This window comes from Erpetoichthys calabaricus, chromosome 10 (genome assembly GCF_900747795.2).
Source record: "Erpetoichthys calabaricus chromosome 10, fErpCal1.3, whole genome shotgun sequence".
NCBI classification, from domain to species: domain Eukaryota; kingdom Metazoa; phylum Chordata; class Cladistia; order Polypteriformes; family Polypteridae; genus Erpetoichthys; species Erpetoichthys calabaricus.
The window spans coordinates 164,314,879-164,336,745 of NC_041403.2; the positions used below are offsets into that span (position 1 = coordinate 164,314,879).

Here is a 21,867-nt window from a genome sequence, read left to right on the forward strand (position 1 = left end):
GGTGACAGTGAACCCAATGGTCACCCCAACACATATTCAGATGTGTTCTGCAGAAAACCTGTTGGAAGGAACACCATCTCAGCAGCACTCCATCAATCAGGCCTTTATGGTAGATTGGCTAGATAAAAGCCAAGGAAGTCCCTGTAGACCTCCATGATTAAATTGTAGGTGAGGCACAGACAAGGACATGTGAATAAAACCATTTCTAACATGCTTTGTCCTCAGCAGGGTCACGGGAGACCTGGAGCCTAACCCAGCAGGCATAGGGAACAAGGAAGGATCAATCCCTGGAGAGGGCACCAGTTCATCACAAACACATCATGGGCCAGTTTAACATCACCAATCCACCTAAACTGCATACCACTGACCTGTGGGAGGAAACCAGAGCACCTAAGGAAATTCATGCAGACACAGAGAGAATATGCAAGCTCCAAGCTGGGATATTCAACCTGGTCTCCTTATTGTGAGGCAGCAGCGTTACCACCGCTATAACGTTATGAGTAAATAAAAATTTGAACCCGCTCCTCTTCCTGTCTTGAATTTGAGAGTTAAATGAAAAAGTGAAGTTATCAAGTGTAGTCAAGTCTGATTCCACAACAGGCCGGTAAGTTCATAAACCAAAGAACTAGGGTCAAACTTTTTGGGATATTCAGGTCTACATACAGGAGAAGAGGAGATGTTCACCACCAGACCCTTCAATGACAAAACAGAAAATGTAGCCAGCTGAAATAGTTTAAGGTAATGATAAGAATGACAGAATTCTAATGGCTTTCGGCATTCATTTATTTTGTAGATACGTTAAGTACACTTGTCTGTGCTTCTGTTTAGTGACAATTGAATGATCAGTTGCTCACTTACCAGTCATGTAAGCATTCAATGCTAATTTTTTTTTTACATTAGTAATGTAAACGGTGCATTACATTTGAAATCTAATGTAACATTGTTAGGTTTTAGTGCCATTACTGAGTGTGATACAATCAATTTAAATTCTTTTGGTAAAACAACGCAGGTGTACTCGTGACCTCTGCCCTGTGTCACACTCAATCACATCTCCGGATTTTGTCTAACAGGTATGGTGCGTTCGGCCATTTTGTGACACTCCATCATATCCAGTGCTCTTCCACTCTTAATGTCAGTCGTTTCTCTTTCAAACTGTAACGGATCCTATATAAAAAAAATAGATGGATTCTTTTTCTGTGTGAAACTTCTGCCGTTTCCTTGGGCATCTCTGTTACCTCCCTAACCCCCCCAAAAAAACAATATTTTTGTGATTCTAAATTGTCCCAGAGTAAGCGAGTGAGTTTGGATGCACGTGGAACTGTGATAAACTGACATCAAATCTAGGGATGGTTCTTGCTGTACTCCCTGGAATAGACTTGAGTGTCCCAAAAAGGGGGTTTGGAAAGCAGGTGGGAAGATGTTCTTTGTGCAGAAGCATGTCGATTGGTAGTGGTGGGTGGCTTGCAGATTCCGTAGCCCTGGGAGCAGAAGGTGGCCCCTACAAGTAAATCCCAGCTGTACCATTTTGACAGCTGACTCGAACTTTAACCTGCTGACCCTTACGTCACCTTACCTGGATGAGACCGGCAGCAGGATTCCTCCGCTTCTCGAAGTGTTTTTGCCGATGTTGCTCCTGGACTTTCAGGGCAAACCCCGACCCCAGGATACCCTGAAAGACATTGAGAGGATACCTTTATTATGCTCTCTAAAATGGCATGTTGAGAAGGTAAACAGCCATTGTGGAATAAAACATTACAGCAGGTATTTAATCTAAGAGACTAAGTCAATTATTATCCGGGATGATTTTGTGATAATTTTGCTTGTGATGGCTATACAGGTTTCCCATGCACATGTGGAAGCATGGTGTGTTTCCAGTCACACTGGTAAAGGTTTTTGATCAATCAATTTCTCTTGCAAGTGCAAGGACCAAAATCCTTGTCAGTTCACCAGAATTAGGGTATGGACTTATTCAATGTTGTCATGGGTAGTGGAGGTGAACAGGTGGTCCAGCTTCGTCTTTGTTCTTAACTATTCTCCTCCCATTTTTGAACTTCTCAAACCATTTGTAAACTGGTAAAACACTGCTTCCATACTGAGCAGATGGTTTTTTTTGGATTTTGGCCCCTGGTACACCTTCAGCCACACCAAAAAAAAGCGGATCACTGCTCGCTGCTCTTCTTTGGTACAAACAGAGAGTGGAACAGACACATTTACTCCAGGAAAAAAACAAATGAAACTGACTGATCCAGGCTGAATCTTTACCTCTGCGGCCACCGGTGGGGAAAGCTGTACAGTCAACCTAAATAAAATAATCACAAAAGCATTGGGTAATTATTGATTGCCGTTTGTATTTTATTAGTTTAACTAAAATATTGCAGCAGATGTTTTGAATACGATGATTTTGAGGTGGTGGTTCCTATCCAGCCCTTGCGGGTTTTTCCCATCAGTGTGTTTGCAATTAAGAATTGGGGGAATCTAAAGGCAAACTGTTTGCATGTTGTAGATATGGAAGGTGTTTTTTTTATACTTGAGGTAAATCAGTTTTGGAGGAAATATTTCATATACGGTATTTACTTTTGGGGTTTACTAGAGCCCCAATAATTTTTATAACCCAGAAGGTGAAAATAGAGGACCATCTCTGAGTCTTCTTTGGGTCTTGAGCCCACGATCACTGTCAATCTTTGAAACCTCTGGTTCACCGTTTTCCCCTCCTGGTGACACAGAGGCCAAACACCCCCACAACCCCCGCCTTCATAGACTACAAAGGAGTAAAGAACCGCTTCACCGGCCAAATCAAGGGAGGCGCAAGATGTATTAGTAGTACAAGTCTACAGCAGGACAAATAGAAGTAGAAGTTGCACAATATAACAATAACATAATGGATTATGGGTGTTCTAAAAATCAATATAAGACGGTTTAGAGCAACAGCAGCAGATGATTACAGAATCCAGTGTTCTTACCAGTCCTGTGCAAACATCTTCCAGTGTGTAATTGTGTGAAATATTGCTTCAACCCGTAGAGGGTTCTCTTCCTGGGCAGTGGTTACCAGCACTTCACCCAGGAAGCCTTTAGTTTGGCAACTCTTTTCTCGAAATGTCGTTGAGGAGAAAAATCAAAAACAGAAGCTACAGATGCTTGTGGTTCAATAACTTAGCTCATTCAGTTGGATCTGAACTGGTTGATTTTTATCAGTCTGATCAACCAGGATTGAAATTAACCTAAGAATATAAACTCGAGGCCTTGTTCTATGAGATACTGCATGCCCAAGAATGTTTTTATTTAATAGAGGTGCATTTTGTACTTTGTAATTATGCCATGTGATGGGAAAACAGGACAGCTGGGAGAGCTGCAGAGGGGTACACACCCCATACTGGATAACATTACTTGTCATCCTCAGCTGGGGATGGACTATAAAGGTGTCATGAACCCCGCAGGCTGTAACCTGAGAGCAGCAATATTTTGTTACTATAGTTCAGGCTCTTGCAAAGGCTACTGGGATATCTAGTGGTGGTTTGAGTGTCTATCAAAACTTGTGCCCTCTTCCCAATTTGTGCCACAGATATGTAGAACTTTCATAAATGCGTTCACTTGATTATATTTTAGAACACTGCCTGATCTGTGCCTCTAATTTTATGCCAATAGTCACCATCCGATTTGCACTGCACCTGCGCCCCCTACTTGATTTGTACCCCATTTTCACTTTTTTACTGTGTCAATATTAAAATACATTAGTAGTATGTAGTATACAAACATCAAAAAATAAAGGGATGGCACATTAGACAACCAAGTCTACTCTGTTTGGAGGTGAAGTTGTAACAGCCGGCCCAATCATCCAGTACTGCCAAGACCTGTGTCCTGGCAACCTGAGGGGTGTTAAACTTAGACAAACCGTACTTCTTCCAATTACTTCCCCAATTGGTGATCAAATAGGCAAAAAAGGTAAACAGTAAGTATATGTATATATATATATATATATATATATATATATATATATATATATATATATATATATATATATATATATATATATATATATATACATACAGTATATATGAAAAAGAAGTGAAACAACATACCAAACAGTATAAATATCTCATCTCTCCCCTCCCCTAACACCCACAACCCCACAAGCGAATGGCGGAATATTATAATAAACAGTGCAGCAGTAAAAATACAATGCAAACCCTCCCTTGACTCTACACTGAACATAAAACAGATTTGACATACAAGAAACACATAACACATGTAAAGCCCAGGAAATTGTCCAGAGAATGATTAATGGAAATGATCTTGAACTGGTTAGAAACTGCAATATGGAAGCACTTGATTGTTCACTCCTTTCCCGAAATATAAAAAGAAACGATCTCATCATATGGTCCTCGGCGTGTCCTGATACTACTGAACCCTGTGGTTTTGTGAGAATGGCGAGATCGTTACAGGTCCGCCATTGAGAGCAGTAAGCTGTGGTTAGGTATGTGACGGCCCGGATCGGCGTTTCTCTGTCTCTTGTGATGCGTTTCGGTGTTATGTTCTATTTTTTTTTATCCTTCTCCTTCTCACTTTCTTCTTTTCCTATTTCCCTCCTCTCGTTTAAATAGGAAATAACCCGGATGGACTTGATGGGTGGACAGGAAAATTACCTTGAGTGGTCCTGCAGCGTTCTCCTTTCCCCCTTTGTTCCCAGGGGGACAACATTTACACAGATGCACTATAGACTACCTAAACAGGACAACGCTATGAAAAACGAGACTCGGCACAAAACACCTTAAGACATCCCCATTCATGTACAACTGCTACAAAGTAAGTGGCTGTAACAGGTACCCCGTGTGGACGAGACTTTCTACTGCAAGCAGCATCAGATGCCACCTCTGTTTCTAGAATATTCTCAAAAATTCCACTTGCAGTGTAATTTCCACTAATTACAAAAGAAAAAGTACAAAAGTAACAAAAGCTCAGGTAGTGGAGGAGACAGGTTGGGTGACATCATGTCCCACAAAATACCTACAGCTGGCAGTGCAAAGAAGGAGACTCCGATAAGGGTGAAGGTGGCTGCGAGGAGACGTCCATTCCACGTGACAGGATACTTGTCCCCATAACCGATGGTGGTCAGAGTTATCTGTGGGATGGAATGGGACATCACGTTAGAGGAGAGTATTCAAAAGAGTCAAGTGATGGGGGTGTCCATGGCTTAATCCCCCCAGCATGAGCCAGATGTCCATGCAGTACAGTAGCTCTACTCATTTTCATCAAAAGCAGCTTCTGGTCTTGCTTGACATGACCACATACTGCACATTTACCCCACAATTCCAGAATAAGTTTGACTGACTAAAGTTTTCAGGCATGCATCAGGTGTGGTCTTGACACCCCTGGAAGAGATGGAGCTGATCACAGGTCCCAAGAGCATAACTCTCACCAACATGCACACTGATTGCATGTCTTACCAGTCCCCACCACAAGGCATCAGCATATGTGTCAAAATCTTTGTTGCTTTCTTTCTCAGCCAAGTAGACCAGGAAGGAGGCGAGAATGAGGCAGAGAAAGCCAATGTACCAAGCAGTGATGAGTTCCTTTAAGAGAAAATAAGAAACCATTGAGAAGTAGTGGCAGATGTCATCACACACCTCATGTAAAACCAAAGCTGGGCAGGGGAAGCTGCAGACAGGACCTCATTCACTTCTCTGCCACTGTGTTTTCCTTAAAGATTTTTCCTTTTTTGAAGTTCACCCACCTTGCTGTGTGCATACACCACCGAGCCGAGAAGTTTCCAAGTGCCGCCTCTGCGATCCATTCGAATCATCCTCAGGATCTGTAGAAATCGCAAACTCCTGATGGCGGATGTGGCAAAAACATTTCCTTGGGTCCCGGCCGCCAACACAGAAATGGAGGCAATTAATACCATAATGTCTGTAGGGGTGGAGGGAAAAGAGAAGATCTTAATGAGAGCGGCTAAAAATATGTCTGCATGGGTGAGTCAACGATACACAAATTAGTTATGAATGAACGGAGTGAAAGTAAAATGGATAAGCAAGATCTTGTATTGGACAGAGTCCTGTCCTTTAGTAGAAATGAAGGAATTTATCCTCAATCTCAGACAGAAATGAGACGTCAATGCCGACCTTTTATCCCATCGCATAACAGACGTCACCCACTGCTCACATTCGGCAAATCACCATGGTAACACTACAGCTAAACTTTCTAAAATGGCAGCAATAATGAGAATCAATGATAAAAATATTTTTAATAACCTTAAATCAATTTCTAGCTAAAACATTTGAACTAATTAGATTCAGCATTTTGTGTGGAGCATGCCTAGCAAAAATGTCATCATGGCAACTTTCCACATGGAACACGAATAAAAAAATACGCGTCATCAAAAGCAAAATTATTGAAAAGTTGACTATTCCAGAATGTTCCTTTAGTAATTCAAACAAAACATAAGCCGCACTTAAAGCTCTTAAAAATTTATGAAAGGAGAAAAAAATATTTTTAAAAGGCTCCAACCATTATAATCTGGAAGCCTGGCTCTTGAGTTTGGGGTCTGGCTGTCCGGGGTGAGAACTATATTGGGACAGACTAGTGAGGTCCTCTCTGTCTCTTCTGTGTATTTCATGGCCTTGTTTTACCATTTTGTGCTGCCGTCACTTTAAACATAACTCCAATACAAGCTAGCGAGTCAAACGCAACCTCATTGGCATTCTAAAAAGTATCAAAGACTAAAATAAACTCAACAGTCATCAACAAAATTCCACAAATTAACCTAAATGAATTTATTTGGGCAACAGTCCAGGAAAAAGAACATGATTGTGCAATGTAAACATAACTAGTAAGTTTAAGATTAGCATTTGAATAATTCATCAAAAGTATTTAGATACTGTCATAAGCCACCTGCCCAAGCAGATGCCCTGCTAGTAGTTCAGGACCAACAAGGACTGAGAGTGTTGGGAAACAGATGTACAAAAAACTAGAAGATTTTATTCCAAAATAAGTTAAAAAAAAAACAACTCACAGTTCCTGGTGCAAAAATATTTACAGTGACAATTATGCTTCAAAGAAAAACCCAGTCCGAAAACAAACCTGTGGGGAGACCATAACAGAAAAACACTTACCCAGCTATAACTCAGTCTAAGGAGTCTTAGCAGACTTTAAAAATGATAAGACTAATCCAAAAACTGAGCTAAGTAGTAGGGTCACGGAGAAGAATAAAAAAATATGGACACAGTGAAGGAAAAAAGTGTATGCAGAGATTAAAGTCGACATTTCAACTTTAATCTCGACATTTCCACTTTATTCTTACTGTTTATGTCGAGATCAAAGTCGACATTTTCACTTTAAACCCTTGTTTTTTCTCTCTCTAATTTAACTTTGCCATTTCGTAAACTTCATTTTAAGATCAATGTTTCATTTACTATGTCACCATGCCCCCACATGTTTAATATGTGCTTTAATGCATTTCATCATGAAAATGATATCAATCTTAGCATTCTAAATGTTCAGTGAGCAGTAATATCATGAAATGAATGCATTCTGTGTGGAGATGGCTGCCTGTGACTCCAATCAGTGCACGAGGAAGTCAGTGTAAGAAGCACGTATAGATTAACATGGGTCGGGGAACACTTAACACAAAGCATTTAATGTGCTACATTAGTATGATGGGGTTTGGGAAGATCAAGTAAATTAAACATTGATTTTAAGATGAAGTTTACGACGTTCTACTTTAATGACAAAATAAACTACAAGAATAAAGTCAACATGTCGACTTTAATCTCAACATAAGTGACAAGATTAAAGTTGAAATGTCGAGAATAAAGTCAACATGTCGACTTTAATAAATGTTGAGATTAAAGTGGAGCTGTCAAGAATAAACTTTATTTTTCTTCACTGTGTCTGTATTTTCTTTGTGATGGATGGCCAGCTACATATTCCGGCCCTCACCCCCAGGCCGCCAGGAGGAGCTCTCCCGACAGCATGGACGTGCCCCGATTTCCAGCAGGGCCTCATGGACTTTGTAGTTTTTATACACAGCCCTGCTGGATACCTTGGGGACTACCGGGAGTCGCTGTAGGGAGGCTCATGGACTCTTATGTGCCCTATAACCTGGAAGTACGTCCTGGTCACATGAACAGGAGAAATGACATACTTCCAGGTTGAAGAAAAGGACTTTTACCCTGACCCGGAAGTAATAAGGACTTGTGGACTGTTGGGCAGGAACACCTCCGGGTCAGGGAGTATAAAAGGACTCTGGGAAAGCCCAGACACTGAGCTGAGCTGGGAGGTAGGGTGGCAAAGTGTCTGGGAGAGGAGGATTGGTATTTGTAATTGCTTTATTGATTTATATGAGTAGTGTGGAGTGGAGGGTGCTTTGTGCACGTAATTATTGTACAATAAATAATAATTGTACTTTTACCTGGTGTTTGGAGTGGTACCTGAAGGTTCAAGAGGTCGATAAACGCCTCTACTGCTACACCTTTTTTCCTTCGCCGTGGTAAATAAAAATTCTCCTTGATAACACTCCAGGAGCCTTAGCCTACTCCTTATACAAGGGTGCGGAAATCCAACGCCCGACTCGTCCGACACAGGTAAATTGACCGTCGCACAAGCATGTTTTTCTGGTTTCAGTTGTCCGCAGACAAGTGCAATTCTTTCTGGAGAAAAAATATTATATGTGCTGTGCAGAGCACATTTTACCACTACTTTCACATTTTAAACATTTGGGTACGTACTTTGTGCGGAAACAGTCAACTTAGGCATGTTCTTCATGTCTGAAATTGGTCTTCAATATTGTTTACAAAATGACGGCTGATTTTTCAAAGGGGAAGCACTCTTACGGTCTTACATAAGTATTTTACCCTAATACTTACACGCTTGGAGATGCGGTCATTTTTTCATGCCGACATTACCATGTAATCTGATGATTTTTCATTATAATCAATAACTTTTATATATTACCAGTAACGGTGTACTGCACGATAACATGCAGTGAATAAATACACTTGACTTGAGCATTCCTTGTTTTCATCCTCTTTCTCTGTACGTTTAGCATTCGTTTGCTCAGAGGTTGATGCGCTTGCTGCTTCCTGAGCAGCTCTACTTTTCTCCACCGTAGCGGCCCGCTGCTTCTCTTCTTTCGTTGGCATCTTTTCGCGTTAAAACTGATTAAGTTAGTTCTTGTGTTGCAATTACTTAATACGTTTTCTTTAATTTTTCACTTAAACTGGCACTTAAGTCTTCAATCTGCCTCAAGAATGATTAGCGAAGGTGGTGGGGAATGAGAACGGCTCCCATACGCATGCGCCGCCCTGCTGCTCACTGCCGAGAGTTGATTCAACAATAAAATAAAATAAAAATAAAGAGTAATACAAATCATCACCCCCAAAGCGGATAGCAGACGACACGTACTATACTGTATGTGTACCAAATTTCAAGTCAAAAGGTGAAATGGTTTGCGAGCTACAGGTGATTTATAATCCTGGACAGACAAATGCATATTATAGAAGAAGATTGATAAAATTCATTGTTTCTACATAAAAATGCAGTCATTTTACTTACAATACAATTGTTTTCACCACATAACAAAGCTTGTTAGGCAGTTAATCTTTCCTGAAATTTGCGATTTCGTGTAGATTGTGATATATTGAGGAGTTAAGAAATTTATTGCGTGACAACATCAATTTTGATGAGCTGTCAACAGATCGTTTTTGATTAGCAAATATTTCATATAAAACAAGTTGGTTTCGCACTGTCAGTTTATTAAAAATAAAGAAGAAAACATTCTAACGGTTTCCAAAGGTTATGAAATATCTATAAAAATCTTCACTGTAACTGTAGTATGTGAAACAGAACTAGTGTAGCTATAATGAAGGCATTGTTTATTAGTGAGTTAAAATGATAAGGGAATCTTTTATAAAATGTTCTAGAGCAAGGTGGCAAAATACTACTCCCTGAAAGAACTTTTTTCAGTTTTAAAATGGAAGGCAGTTTTGGTATCAATAAAAGAGATCAGAAAAAATAAACTATTTTTCACTTTTGTTATTTGTTTATGGACAAGTGAATTTAACTGGCGGACAAGTGGATTTTCTAAGTTTACTTGTCCGTGGACAAGTAGAAAAAAAATTGATTTCCACACCCCTGCCTTATAGACAGCCAACTGCTCAGCCACCCAGCTCTCTCACACAGGCTAGTCCGCCTCTCCTACCCGCCGATGAAACGACTCTTGTGCTGCTTTGTTACTTAGCAGATTTTACACTCTGCGCTGCATTACTGCCATCTTCAGTGCTGGATGAGTTAACACTCCTTATACCCTTTTTTAAACTGGTATACTTTACAATATTAATCTGACCGTTTTGAAAAGTTTAATACCTTATCGTATACCTCTTCTCTTTTCCTTTATAATATGTTTTTGAAACTTAGGTCTTGGATGCCCCAAGACACTGATTGTTTTTTTCTGCCAAGTTCTATTTCATATTTTTATCATACTGCAAAAGGACACGTGTGATGGACTCTGCTGTTAAACATTCCTTAAGTTTGCCATCTAGCAATTTCCCCAATTAATTTTAGACTGCTCCTTAACCCGCAGTAACGTATTTCTTTTAACTACTTAAGATTACCTTAAACATCACTCTAACACCATGGCCAACGCCGTTCTAATATAGACTTTTCAAGTCCAAAATACCGCCAGAACTCACGTGGGGAGCTACCACTTCAGCCACGCAGGGGAACTCAGTACACGTTCTAAACCCTTAAATAAAATTAAACACAACCCCAACAAAAGTTAGTAAAGTCAAGCATTCTAATACGAATTAAATGATAAAATAAACTTGATTGTTAACAGTCATCAACAAAATCCTACAAATCAACCTAAATGAACAAATCGAACTTCCCCGTGGCTGTCTTTCTGAGGTCCCGACCATCTCCGGCAGTGAGCGTCTTTAAATTAGCGGCTATGACTTCCTGTAACACACGCGAACAGAAAGACCGAAGCCTCCCTCTTCTTCTTCTTTCGGCTGCTCCTGTTAGGGGTTGCCACAGTGGATCATCTTTGTGTGCATATTAAAAAAATAAATCCCAGTCGGTAAGTCCAAAACATGAAGTGCATTGTTCTCACTGTAAAAGTTACATTTATTTAATGCCATCGTCAATGTACTACTTGCATGGCAAGCTGTTGTAGCAATGAATCGTTCTTTTTGGTGTACAAATTTATAGACAACATTTATCTTTTGTTTTAAATTTGCTATCATTATTTTCAAAATTGATATCCCCTTTTATAAATTTGTTACCAGTGTTATGTTGTTTTATTAATTTTGGACAGTAGGTGGCACAGTACAAAAATGATAGAAAAAAGAACTGGGAGAGGGATGGGAGGAGAGTTCCTAGAAGGAGATTGTAAGACGGAGATTTTAGAAGTTACTGTATTTGGAAATTACAACCTGGAGATTCCTTTATGTACTGATCGATACAACAATCAGCGTTTTGAATTTTGATATCAACAATTAAAAATTTGATACAGTATTGGCATGTCTAAGTTTGATATCCAGTGCCGTTTTCGAAATTTGCACGAGAGACAGTCACCTCAACCAATCATTTAAAAGTGTGGTGTTGCTGTACCGCTTCAGTTAAAGGTGCAGTTGTCCACCCGCAGGTTGATTGTAGCCTGTTGCACTTGTATATCCGTTACAGGGATTACAGTTACTACTTGTAAAGAACGGATCGAAGTATAGCCTCATATTTCATTGTGTGTGAAGAGTTTCACAGATGGTATTCTTACAGCATCTTCAAAGTAACAAAAACAGAGGTGTTTTTATTCCAGAAATTGGGGAAAGATATCATGGCTCATTTTGTTTCTACATGCATACCTAAACACTGGAGTAAATTTGTATGTGGTCCTTCTAGTCAATAACCATAAGCCCAGCTCTGAAGTTTCTGTAAAGAATGGTTTACTAAAAAGATTCAATTTGAGCAATTATTTTGTTTCGAGTTGCCCTTGTTTGTTGTGGTATTTGGTACACTGTATTAATTCCTGAGGGGAAATTGTCTTTTCGCATGACCTTTGGAGGTTAGAGCACAGGGTCAGCCATTGTACAACACCCCTGGAGCGATTTTCAGGTTAAGGGCCTTGCTCAAGGGCCCAACGGAGTAGGATCCCATCTTGTAGTAATGGGATTCCAACCAGCATCCTTCGAGATACCAGCACAGATCCTTAGCCTCAGGGCCACCACTCAGCCTGATCCATTTTTATTGTGTTAAACATTAATATCCATTTAAACATTTTTTTACTATCACGTCTTGAAGTGACTTTAGGTATAAACATAAATACACACTATGCTGTTGCTCAAATTTTATTTATGATCCTACTTGATCTGGTAAGAACCTTTGTCAAGTGTTGCCATCCATTTTTCCCAGACACAAATTACACACCTCAGTGCATTTCTGGGGCCAGGAAACCCTTTTTCATTTAAATTAGTGGTAATGATGTGTTCATGTTACACAAATTCATTTCAGGAATAGATTAGCTTTGTAATGTAGAAGAAGCCTGCGCCATGGTGCTGGAGAGTGGCTGTTTTGTTTTGTTTTTATTTATTTTTTATTTTGTTTATCTTTTTGGCATTGATGCATTGTGTGACTACAAAATGCACCAAACCGCAATTGGCGTGTCACATGATCCGTTCGTGTCAGCAGTGCTTCCCAATTGGTTGAGATTGGTCAAGCCAATTATCTTTGGGTGAAATATGAAAATATGGTCGTGCTGCTGATGTTCAGCATCCTTCAGTGGATAAAAACAGATTTTTTGTGCATTAGTTAGTGGCCAACTCGATTTAAAAATCGTGCAGTTAGGTGGCGATCAGTATTTTTGTTTTTTTATTTTGACTCTCCTTTTTGATCTTTGGTTTACAATTCTTAATTTTCACCTTTTTGATTCAGTCGCCTGGTATTCGTCTGTCTCTCTGACTTCTGACCTCTTGCTGGTTCATTTTTGTTATTTTTTGGCATAGCGTTCTCATCTCCTGCTATTTTTTTTAGCTCACAATAATCCTGTAAAATGTTGTCCTGTATCAGCATTGACATGTTATATGTTGGTTGGGTATACAAGTAAGAATTTCACCGAGCTCCGTGCGGATGACAATACTGCTGTCATGACTTTAAGGTTTTGGCACGTGCAGAATTTAAAACTTCTATTTTGTTATCAAAAACACAAGTTAAGGGGGTGTTTAATGGGGTCTTGTTGAGAGAAAACTGAGATGGAGGAATAAGGGTGATGCACAGCCAGTAATTTAATGTCACATTTCTGTAGTTAAAGTGGAAAAGAATGCCCCAGAAAACACGACATCATTTCTGTCCCATCTCGTCCAACGCGTTTACCATTAACAAACACCAACTCCCGGAATATCAGACCAAAGACAGAGCTTCCTACAAGCCTGTGTGATTCAAACACAGCAGCTGTTAAGCCAGCACTCTATTCAGTTGATGTGCTTTAATTAGTTATTTTGAGTTTCCTTTGTTAATGGTTTAATGGAGCACCCTTCCTGGGACTCAAACTGTTTCTGACTTCAGAATTTTGTTTTTATACATGTATGTTTTGTTCATTGTGGCTTCATTTTTACTTTATGGCCGTATTCTGTAAGTTTGTTCAAGCCATTTATAATGGGTAGCCAGAAATAGTCGTATATGACATCACTATATAAAATGGTGGCACGCTGTTGGTAGCACCCAAGTTTCTGGATACAATTGAAAAAAAACTTTCTTTTGTTAGAAAACACAAACAACTTGTAGAAAGTTTGAATGTTGGCATGTCTCACGGCTCTGATTTTCAGTTTGTCTTGGGCTTTGACCTGTTTGATTTTTGCCCCCCAGTTTATTTTATGAGTTCCCATTTCATCTCCTGATTTATCCACTTGGTCTGCCATTTTGCTCCATCTTGGTGGAGTAACAGGTGGAGTAACATCTAGGTGGAGTGGTGGCTCTGAGGCTAGGGATCTGCACTGTCAATTGGAAGGTTGCTGGTTCGAATCCCGTAAATGCCAATAGGGAGTCTGCTCTGTTGGACCCTTGAGCAAAGCCCTTAACCTGCAATTGCTGAGTGCTTTGAGTAGTGAGAAAAGCGGTATATAAATGCAAAGAATTATTAATTAAGAATTATTATAACTACTTCTACTCCTCGTACTCCATGATATCTCGGCTTGCCCTTACAGTTCCCCTGCACCAGTACAATAAATGGCTTCCTCTGCCTCATTTTTTTTTTTAACCACAGTGATTGTGAAGAAGAAAAAAAGGAAAAGAAAAAGCAATTCTCACCTATGACACAAAATGGCTTTCTGGCAAATTTCAGTCGTCCACGCCACCCACGGTAGCGGCAGCAACATCCAGCTGCCCATATTCTTACAAAATACTCCACACCAAAAACGACAATGGTGACAATTTCCTGCAAAAAGAAAAACTTAATTAGTAAGACAGCAAATTTATTAATGACAATAAGCCAATGGAGTGAGAAGTCAGGGAGTGTTCACCGTTTTAGTGCCTTTATTTATGGTGTCGTTAATCTGGAAGATTATGTGCTGTGGGCTGACCAGCTAGAGCGCTCAGGAAGCCATCATTAGAATGTTTTCTATGTGTCTCTGGTTCTTTGCATGAAGTAAAACTTTCTAACATTTTGAGGGTGACGATTTACCCTTAACAAGTTTCCAAATGGGCACCCATGTTCTTGTTAAACTCATTTTAAATTAAAAAAACTGGGATTCACTATGTTAATTCCTTTCATAATTTTAAACACCTCAGTCATGTCCGCTCTAAATCTCCATTTGCTGAAATGCTGAAGTGGTTCACCTCCTTCAATCTTACCTCATGTCTCATACCTCTAAGTGCTAGAATGGTTAGGGATCCTCCTCTGGCTCATTTTTAGTGCTACTTTTTACCTTCTTTTATTTTCTATTGTTCATATATATTATATGATTAATATAATTAATATATATATATATATATAATTAATATAATATATATATATTATATTGTTCATATATTATATGGACCCTGTGATCATCAGAGGTGACTGTGTCCAGAGGGTACAGACCTATAAATACCTGGGAGTGCAGGTAAATGATAAATTGGACTGGACTGCCAATACTGATGCTCTGTGCAAGAGTGGACAGAGCCGACTATACTTCCTTAGAAGATCGGCGTCCTTCAACATCTGCAATAAGATGCTGCAGATGTTCTATCAGACGTTTGTGGCGAGTGCCCTCTTCTACACCGTGGTGACAGAAGAGCAGCTTCAACGACAGACTGCCGTCACTGTCCTGCTCCACTGACAGACTGAGGAGATCATTCCTCCCCCAAACTATGCAACTCTTCAATTCCACCCGAGGGGGTAAACGTTAACATTATTCAAAGTTATTGTCTGTTATACCTGCATTTTTATTACTCTTTAATTTAATATTGCTTTTGTATCAGTATGCTGCTGCTGGAGTATGTCAATTTCCCCTTGGTATTAATAAAGTATCTATCTATCTATCTATCATTGTTTTTCACAATATTGTTCTGTTCATGTATTTGTTAAAGAATGTATTATCTGTTAATTTTATCCAGGTTGATTATTATTATTTAGTATCTATGTGTGTCTTGCAATTCTCTAATGTTCCTTGTATTTTTGTGCCTGGATCCCCAAGAGGCAGGGCCACCTATCCATCACAGTTAAGGGACCACCCCAGCCCTATAAAGGCAGGCTGGGAACTGACATCCAGTGCCGTTCATTTTTCATATTTTCGTTTTCCACATGGGCAAACACACACCCTCCACCCTTACCCTGAGCACTGGTGTGCCACAAGGATGTGTACTAAGTCCCCTTCTCTATGCACTCTTCACCCATGACTGTCAACCCATCCACCAATCAAACATTATTGTTAAATTTGCGGATGATACGGCTGTCATTGGGCTTGTAACAGACAACAATGAAGCTGCATATAGGGAAGAGGTTCATATCTGACAACATGGTGCAACACCAACAACCTGGTCTTAAATACAAAAAAGACCAAAGAAGTTATTCTGGACTTTAGGACCACTAAAAAGACCAATCACAGTCTGATAACAATGCAGATGCTGTGGAGAGAGTTTCCAGGAGTCACCATCTCGGAGGACCTGTCCTGGGCTGACAACAACTTGGCTATAATAGAGCCGTTGTTGTGCTTTGCCTATTTTCTCAGGAAGCTAAGGAGAGCTGACCTCCCCCAGAAGCTGCTGGTTAATTTCTATAGATGCAGTATAGAGATCATCTTAACTAACTGCATGATGGCCTGCAGGTACAACAGCTGCACCAAGGCTGCTAAAGAAGCCCTGAAGCGGTTTATTAAAACAGCAGAGGCCATTATTGGGACTGAACTGCCATCACTCAAACTCTTGTATAAGACTCGCTGTGTGAGAAGGGTCAAAAACATTGTCAAGGACAAAACTCATCCTGGAAATTCTTTGTTTGAGCTCCTCCTGTCAGGCAGATGCTTTTGGTCAATCCGTGTGTGCACAAACCGACTAAAAAAGAGCTTTTTCCTATCTGCCATAAACTTTTTGAACTCTGAATCTCCTCAGTCTGAGATCATTTTTAATTGAATGTGTGCAATAAGCTATATTGGTAATGTGCAATATACTAATGTAATGTACTATTCATTAACAGGTGCAATAACAATTTATGCTGCTGTACTTTGAGCAATAATAATTTGTTCTGGTTACTTGATCACTTAACACTGCATACAACATATTTGGAATTATTTTACTTTTCTTTAAATGCACCTTGGGGCTGTCACAAAAAGTAATTCCGTTGTGTTACACAATGACAATAAAGTGCTTGAACTTGAACTTGAACTTCCAATTGAAATTGTGAGCTGCTGTACTTAACATTTGCTCGCTCACTAGCCAAACTCAGACAAGCAATGTCCGATTTCATTAAAGGACAAAATAAAATGTCTGAATTCATTAATGTAGCTTTTCTTGCCTTTTGTCTAAGTGCACAGGATGACTGCTCTGATTAATTTTTCTCATTTTATTACACCACTTCCTTTATTGTAAAGGCTAATATTGCAATCTTTTCTCTCTCTCTCTGGTAAAGTCTGCCTTACTGGTCTCTGTTGACAGGACGTTTGCAGGGAAAACAAGACCTGCTTGCTCAACTACCATAAAGCCCTGTGTAAAGAAGCACAATAACTAAATTATCGTATTGCTTAGAAAAGTAGATGCTAAAAAAAATATTTTTCTGTTATCAGTCAATTTACCGATCACTGACTGAGTCATACGTACAGTAATCCCTCGCTATATCGTGCTTCGACTTTCGCGGCTTCACTCTATCGCGGATTTTATATGTAAGCATATTTAAATATATATCGCAGATTTTTTGCTGGTTCGCGGATTTCTGCGGACAATGGGTCTTTTAATTTCTGGTACATGCTTCCTCATTTGGTTTGCCCAGTTGATTTCAATTGGCAGATGGCTGAGAAGCTACCCAACCAGAGCACGTATTGAGTATTAAATAAAACTCCTCAAATATATTGTGAGCACGGGGGCTGTTTGCACCCCTAGAGGATACGGCCGCTCCTCAAAAAACACTGAAAGATTACCTTCATATTGCTCCCTTCCTTGCTGGGCTTACATGTGGCTGCTTTGTCAAGCGATATGCTTCCCGCACGGTGCTTCGCATACTTAAGATCAAACTGCACGTATTGATTTTTGATTGTTTGCTTTTCTCTCTCTCTCTCTCTCTCTCTCTCTCTTGCTGTGACATTCTCTGCTTCTGACGGAGGGGGTGTGAGCAGGGGGGCTGTTCGCACCTCTAGAGGATACGGACGCTCGTCTAAAAATGCTGAAAGATTATCTTCACGTTGCTCCCTTTCGTGCAGCTGCTTTGTCAAGCGACATGCTTCCCGCACGGTGCTTCGCATACTTAAAAGCTCGAACGGCACGTATTGATTTTTAATTGTTTGTTTTTCTCTGTCTCTTCTCACTCTCTCTGACATTCTCTGCTCCTGACGGAGGGGGTGTGAGCAGAGGGGCTGTTCACACACTGGCCTAGAGGATACGGACACTCCTCTAAAAAATGCTGAAAGACTACCTTCACGTTGCTGCCTTCCTTGCAGCTGCTTTGTCTGACGGTGCTTCGCATACTTAAAAGCCAAACAGCCCTATTGATTTTTGATTGTTTGCTTTTTTCTCTCTCTCTCTCTCTCTCTGACATTATCTGCTCCTGATGCGCACTCCTTTGAAGAGGAAGATGTGTTTGGATTCTTTTAATTGTGAGACGGAACTGTCCTCTCTGTCTTGTCATGGAGCACAGTTTAAACTTTTGAAAAAGAGACAAATGTTTGTTTGCGGTGTTTGAATAAAGTTCCTGTCTCTCTACAACCTCCTGTGTTTCTGTGCAAATCTGTGACCCAAGCATGACAATATAAAAATAACCATATAAACATATGGTTTCTACTTCGCGGATTTTCACCTTTCGCGGGGGGTTCTGGAACGCAACCCCCGTGATCAAGGAGGGATTACTGTATTGAAAATCAGCAGATTTAGATCGATGGCCGATCGATTAGAGCATCACTCGTGGAAATGTCAAAGTGCAAGATCAAAGCATTTGCTGTTTCGCTGTCTGTTGTGACAACTCTACAGGGCTGTACCAGCCACCCAACCCAACTCAGACAAACGCAACAGGCACAAGTATAAAAACAGAAATGTTTTTGTTCTTCACTCGTGTGTACGTCTTCCCTGTTCCCACAAGTACACAGCACCGTCCCAAACACAATACACAGCACACCTGAACACAATCTTTCTTCTTTTCTCTCTTTCTCCTCTACTCTCCCCGGCAAGCTTCATCCTCCTCCTCCTCCCGACTCTGGCTCACCGAGTAGTCTCTGTTGACCCCTTATATAAGTCACCCGGAAGTGCTCCAGGTACTCGGTGCCCCACTTCCAGCAGCACTTCCAGGTGTGACAGAAGAACCGTCCACACGTGCTCTGGAGCAGCTGCAGCGCCCCCTGGCGGCACCTTCAGATCCCAACAGGGCTGTATGCAACTCCATCTCCCATGAAGCCCAAGGCACCACTGCCACCCAGGGGGGCTGCCATCTAGCGTTCCGGGGGAGGTAATGCTCTGCCCACACTTGCTTCCCAGGTCCTTCCAAGGCAAGGACCCCGGCCATCCATGACATTGTATATTCTTGCTCCCCCTTACCATTTCTAATTCTCTTCACCTCCTCCTTAACTGTTCTTTTACTGCTAAAATATTAAAAGAATCACTTTGGGTCATCGTTTGTCTGTTCTGCAGTATTTCTCGCCTGATAGCCTTCCCAATATTCCTTTTGTGGTGAGTCCAGTTTATCCCTGTTTGTTTCTTATTGTTGGGTCCTTTTTGAGTACTAGGCCTCAGACAAGCCTTGGGTCTTGATTTGAGAGGCCAGGCCCCATTTTGTCAGATTTCAGATTGGAGCCTGTAGGTAAGAAAACCAAAGGCTCCATTTCAGAATTTTTTTTCTTTTGCCTCATCTGTATATCGTCGGGCATGTTTTAGCCTACAGTCACGATGCCTTCTGTACATCCAGGCACACATCGAGCTGGACTTGATACATCAGGGCTCTTAGTACAAGCTGTAACTTTGCAAAGCACCTCCCCATTTCATTTGCTTCCAAACCAAATGCCCTCATTTCCACACTCCCTACAACGCCAACGGCTGGCAAGCAAGGACTTAATTGTTGCATTATTTAAAAATCACATGTGGCCTCATTAAGAAGCATTCATTAACGAGAGGGAAGGCAATTAAACTCCTGCACCTGGAGCTCCGGCTTTAAGTGGACAGATCTGAGCGTGTCTTTGGGAAAGCTGTCTACAGTGAGCCGAGTTTGAGTGGCCAGGAGTGCACTGTGCCCGCGCCTCATCATCTGGCCCTTTTAGTTCGCTCTTGGTCTCGGCCCACAAATCATGCGCTGTGTCTGTGTAAATGTAGAGGGGATAGCCGTGATGCACGGCTTCAAGGTTAATGCACCATCTGTGTGTGAGCGTGCATGTGGTCTTTGTGTCATGAGGCTGACCGTTAACACTTGACTGTTGACCTTGAAGAACAAAATGATCCTTCATACGTTGCTTGTGCGCAGATGCCTGGCAGATAAGAAGACATAATAACGCAGCTCGTAATTCAACCACTTTCAGGCAATTCTGGGAACCAAATCCTCTTATGAAGGTAGGAGCATCTCACATCCTTCATAGTGGCTACACCTGGGGTCTCCAACCTTTTTTCCCCTAAGAGCTACTTTAACAAAATGAAAATGGCCGAGAGCTCCTCATGTTTTCTAACGTTAATTCTCATAGCTTATTTCAAACCCAAACAAACCGAATAAGCTTGTTTTGCCTGAACATTTACAAAATGTCGGTGTCCACAGCTCACATTTTACATGAAAACATCACAAAAAATATTTAGTTCACCTGCAAGTGCATTTTGTATGTCGGTATGCATTTTCTAGTGTACCTCACACTATTGAATTAAGACATGAATGCTGTCAAAACAAAACAATGCAATTCCAAATCCACAGATATGACTTATTCCTTTGTCATTTTGTTACATGTCACTGTTTCCTGCAGTCTGAAGGAGCAGGATATCTTGGACCCCCTGAGATAAAGAAAGCCACAACTAGAAATAAAGTATTCGCTTTTAAAGCATCCTGTCTATTGAATCGCCCTACCATAGAGGTACTTATTTGTTTAGTCAAACCTGTAAGTAAATATTTCAAATTAACACTCCTGATTGACTTTTCTCTCTTCTTTTTAAATTGCTTTGTATTGCATTATTTGTATGATATTGTTTTAATTTGTGTAAATTACATAGACAACTTTTATTTTGTTTATTAATTATCTTGTTCTGGCATAGGAATTTTAGGTTATACTACTTTCTCTGGGTGGCACGGTGGCGCAGTGGTAGCACTGCTGCCTCGCAGTAAGGAGACCCATCTGGGTTCACTTCCCGGGTCCTCCCTGCGTGGAGTTTGCATGTTCTCTGTGTGGGTGTCCTCTGGGTGCTCCGGTTTCCTCCCACAGTCCAAAGAGGTGCATTGGCCATCCTAAATTGTCCCTGGTATGTGCTTGGTGCGTGTGTGTGTGTGTGTTTGTTCATGCCTTGCGCCCTGTGTTGGCTGGGATTGGCTCCAGCAGACCCCCATGACCCTGGGTTAGGATACAGCGGGTTGGATAATTGACTGACTGACTGACTACTACTTTCTCTGTCCACTGACATGTAGGACCTTTTCCTTGGGGTTTAAGGCATAAAAATCTTTACGGCTGCTTTGTGACAACACTTGTGGTAAACAAAAGTGGAAATAATTTGATATGATAATCTGCATTTCAAGACAGGGCTAACTTATAATGATTGTTACAATAAGATTCCCTTAAATAATAGTCCCATTCATTTTGTAATGGGTCTTAAAGACTCTGCCACTGTCGCCCAACTACGTTATGATGAATTGCGTATTTGCATCTAAATGGAGGTGGCATTGTTTACAGCCAGAGAGAAACCCTGGAGGCAAAAAGGGCTGAGCCTGCCTGCTTTCAAAGCAAAATGTTAGGGCTGTGCCTGTCGGAATACACCTGACTCATTAATTAAGTTGATGAGCCTGGGATATTTCAATGTGTCTTCTTTGTTAGAAAATGAGATGGAGGGGCAGCAAACAATGTCTTTGTGTTCTGTATTTTATACTTCAGGGAAAACGATGTCTGTGTGTGTCTCTTAACTGCCTACAGAATGAAAGCTTCCTGAGTTGGTAAACTTACTCATTGTGACATCTTTAAAGTCAAGTATGGTGTCATCAAACTTGTTATGATCCAATAGTCCCAGCGCTAAAGAGTCCCAAAGCAGGTAGTCCCA

The 21,867-nt window shown here is 40.7% G+C and overlaps 1 protein-coding gene across 6 annotated transcripts in view; it reads right to left on the minus strand.

Annotated features, from left to right (window-relative positions):
- Positions 1 to 21,867, minus strand: part of LOC114659748 (potassium voltage-gated channel subfamily KQT member 2) — a 127,325-nt gene that overhangs the window by 42,500 nt on the left and 62,958 nt on the right. For all 6 annotated transcript variants that reach the window (XM_051932651.1, XM_051932650.1, XM_051932649.1 and 3 more), the window contains exons 3-7: positions 14,287 to 14,413; positions 5,729 to 5,904; positions 5,442 to 5,567; positions 5,006 to 5,116; positions 1,574 to 1,669 (exon numbers count right to left, since the gene is read on the minus strand). In XM_051932651.1, the coding sequence (XP_051788611.1) occupies positions 1,574 to 1,669; positions 5,006 to 5,116; positions 5,442 to 5,567; positions 5,729 to 5,904; positions 14,287 to 14,413 (636 nt within the window). The remainder of the gene's footprint in view (positions 1 to 1,573; positions 1,670 to 5,005; positions 5,117 to 5,441; positions 5,568 to 5,728; positions 5,905 to 14,286; positions 14,414 to 21,867) is intronic.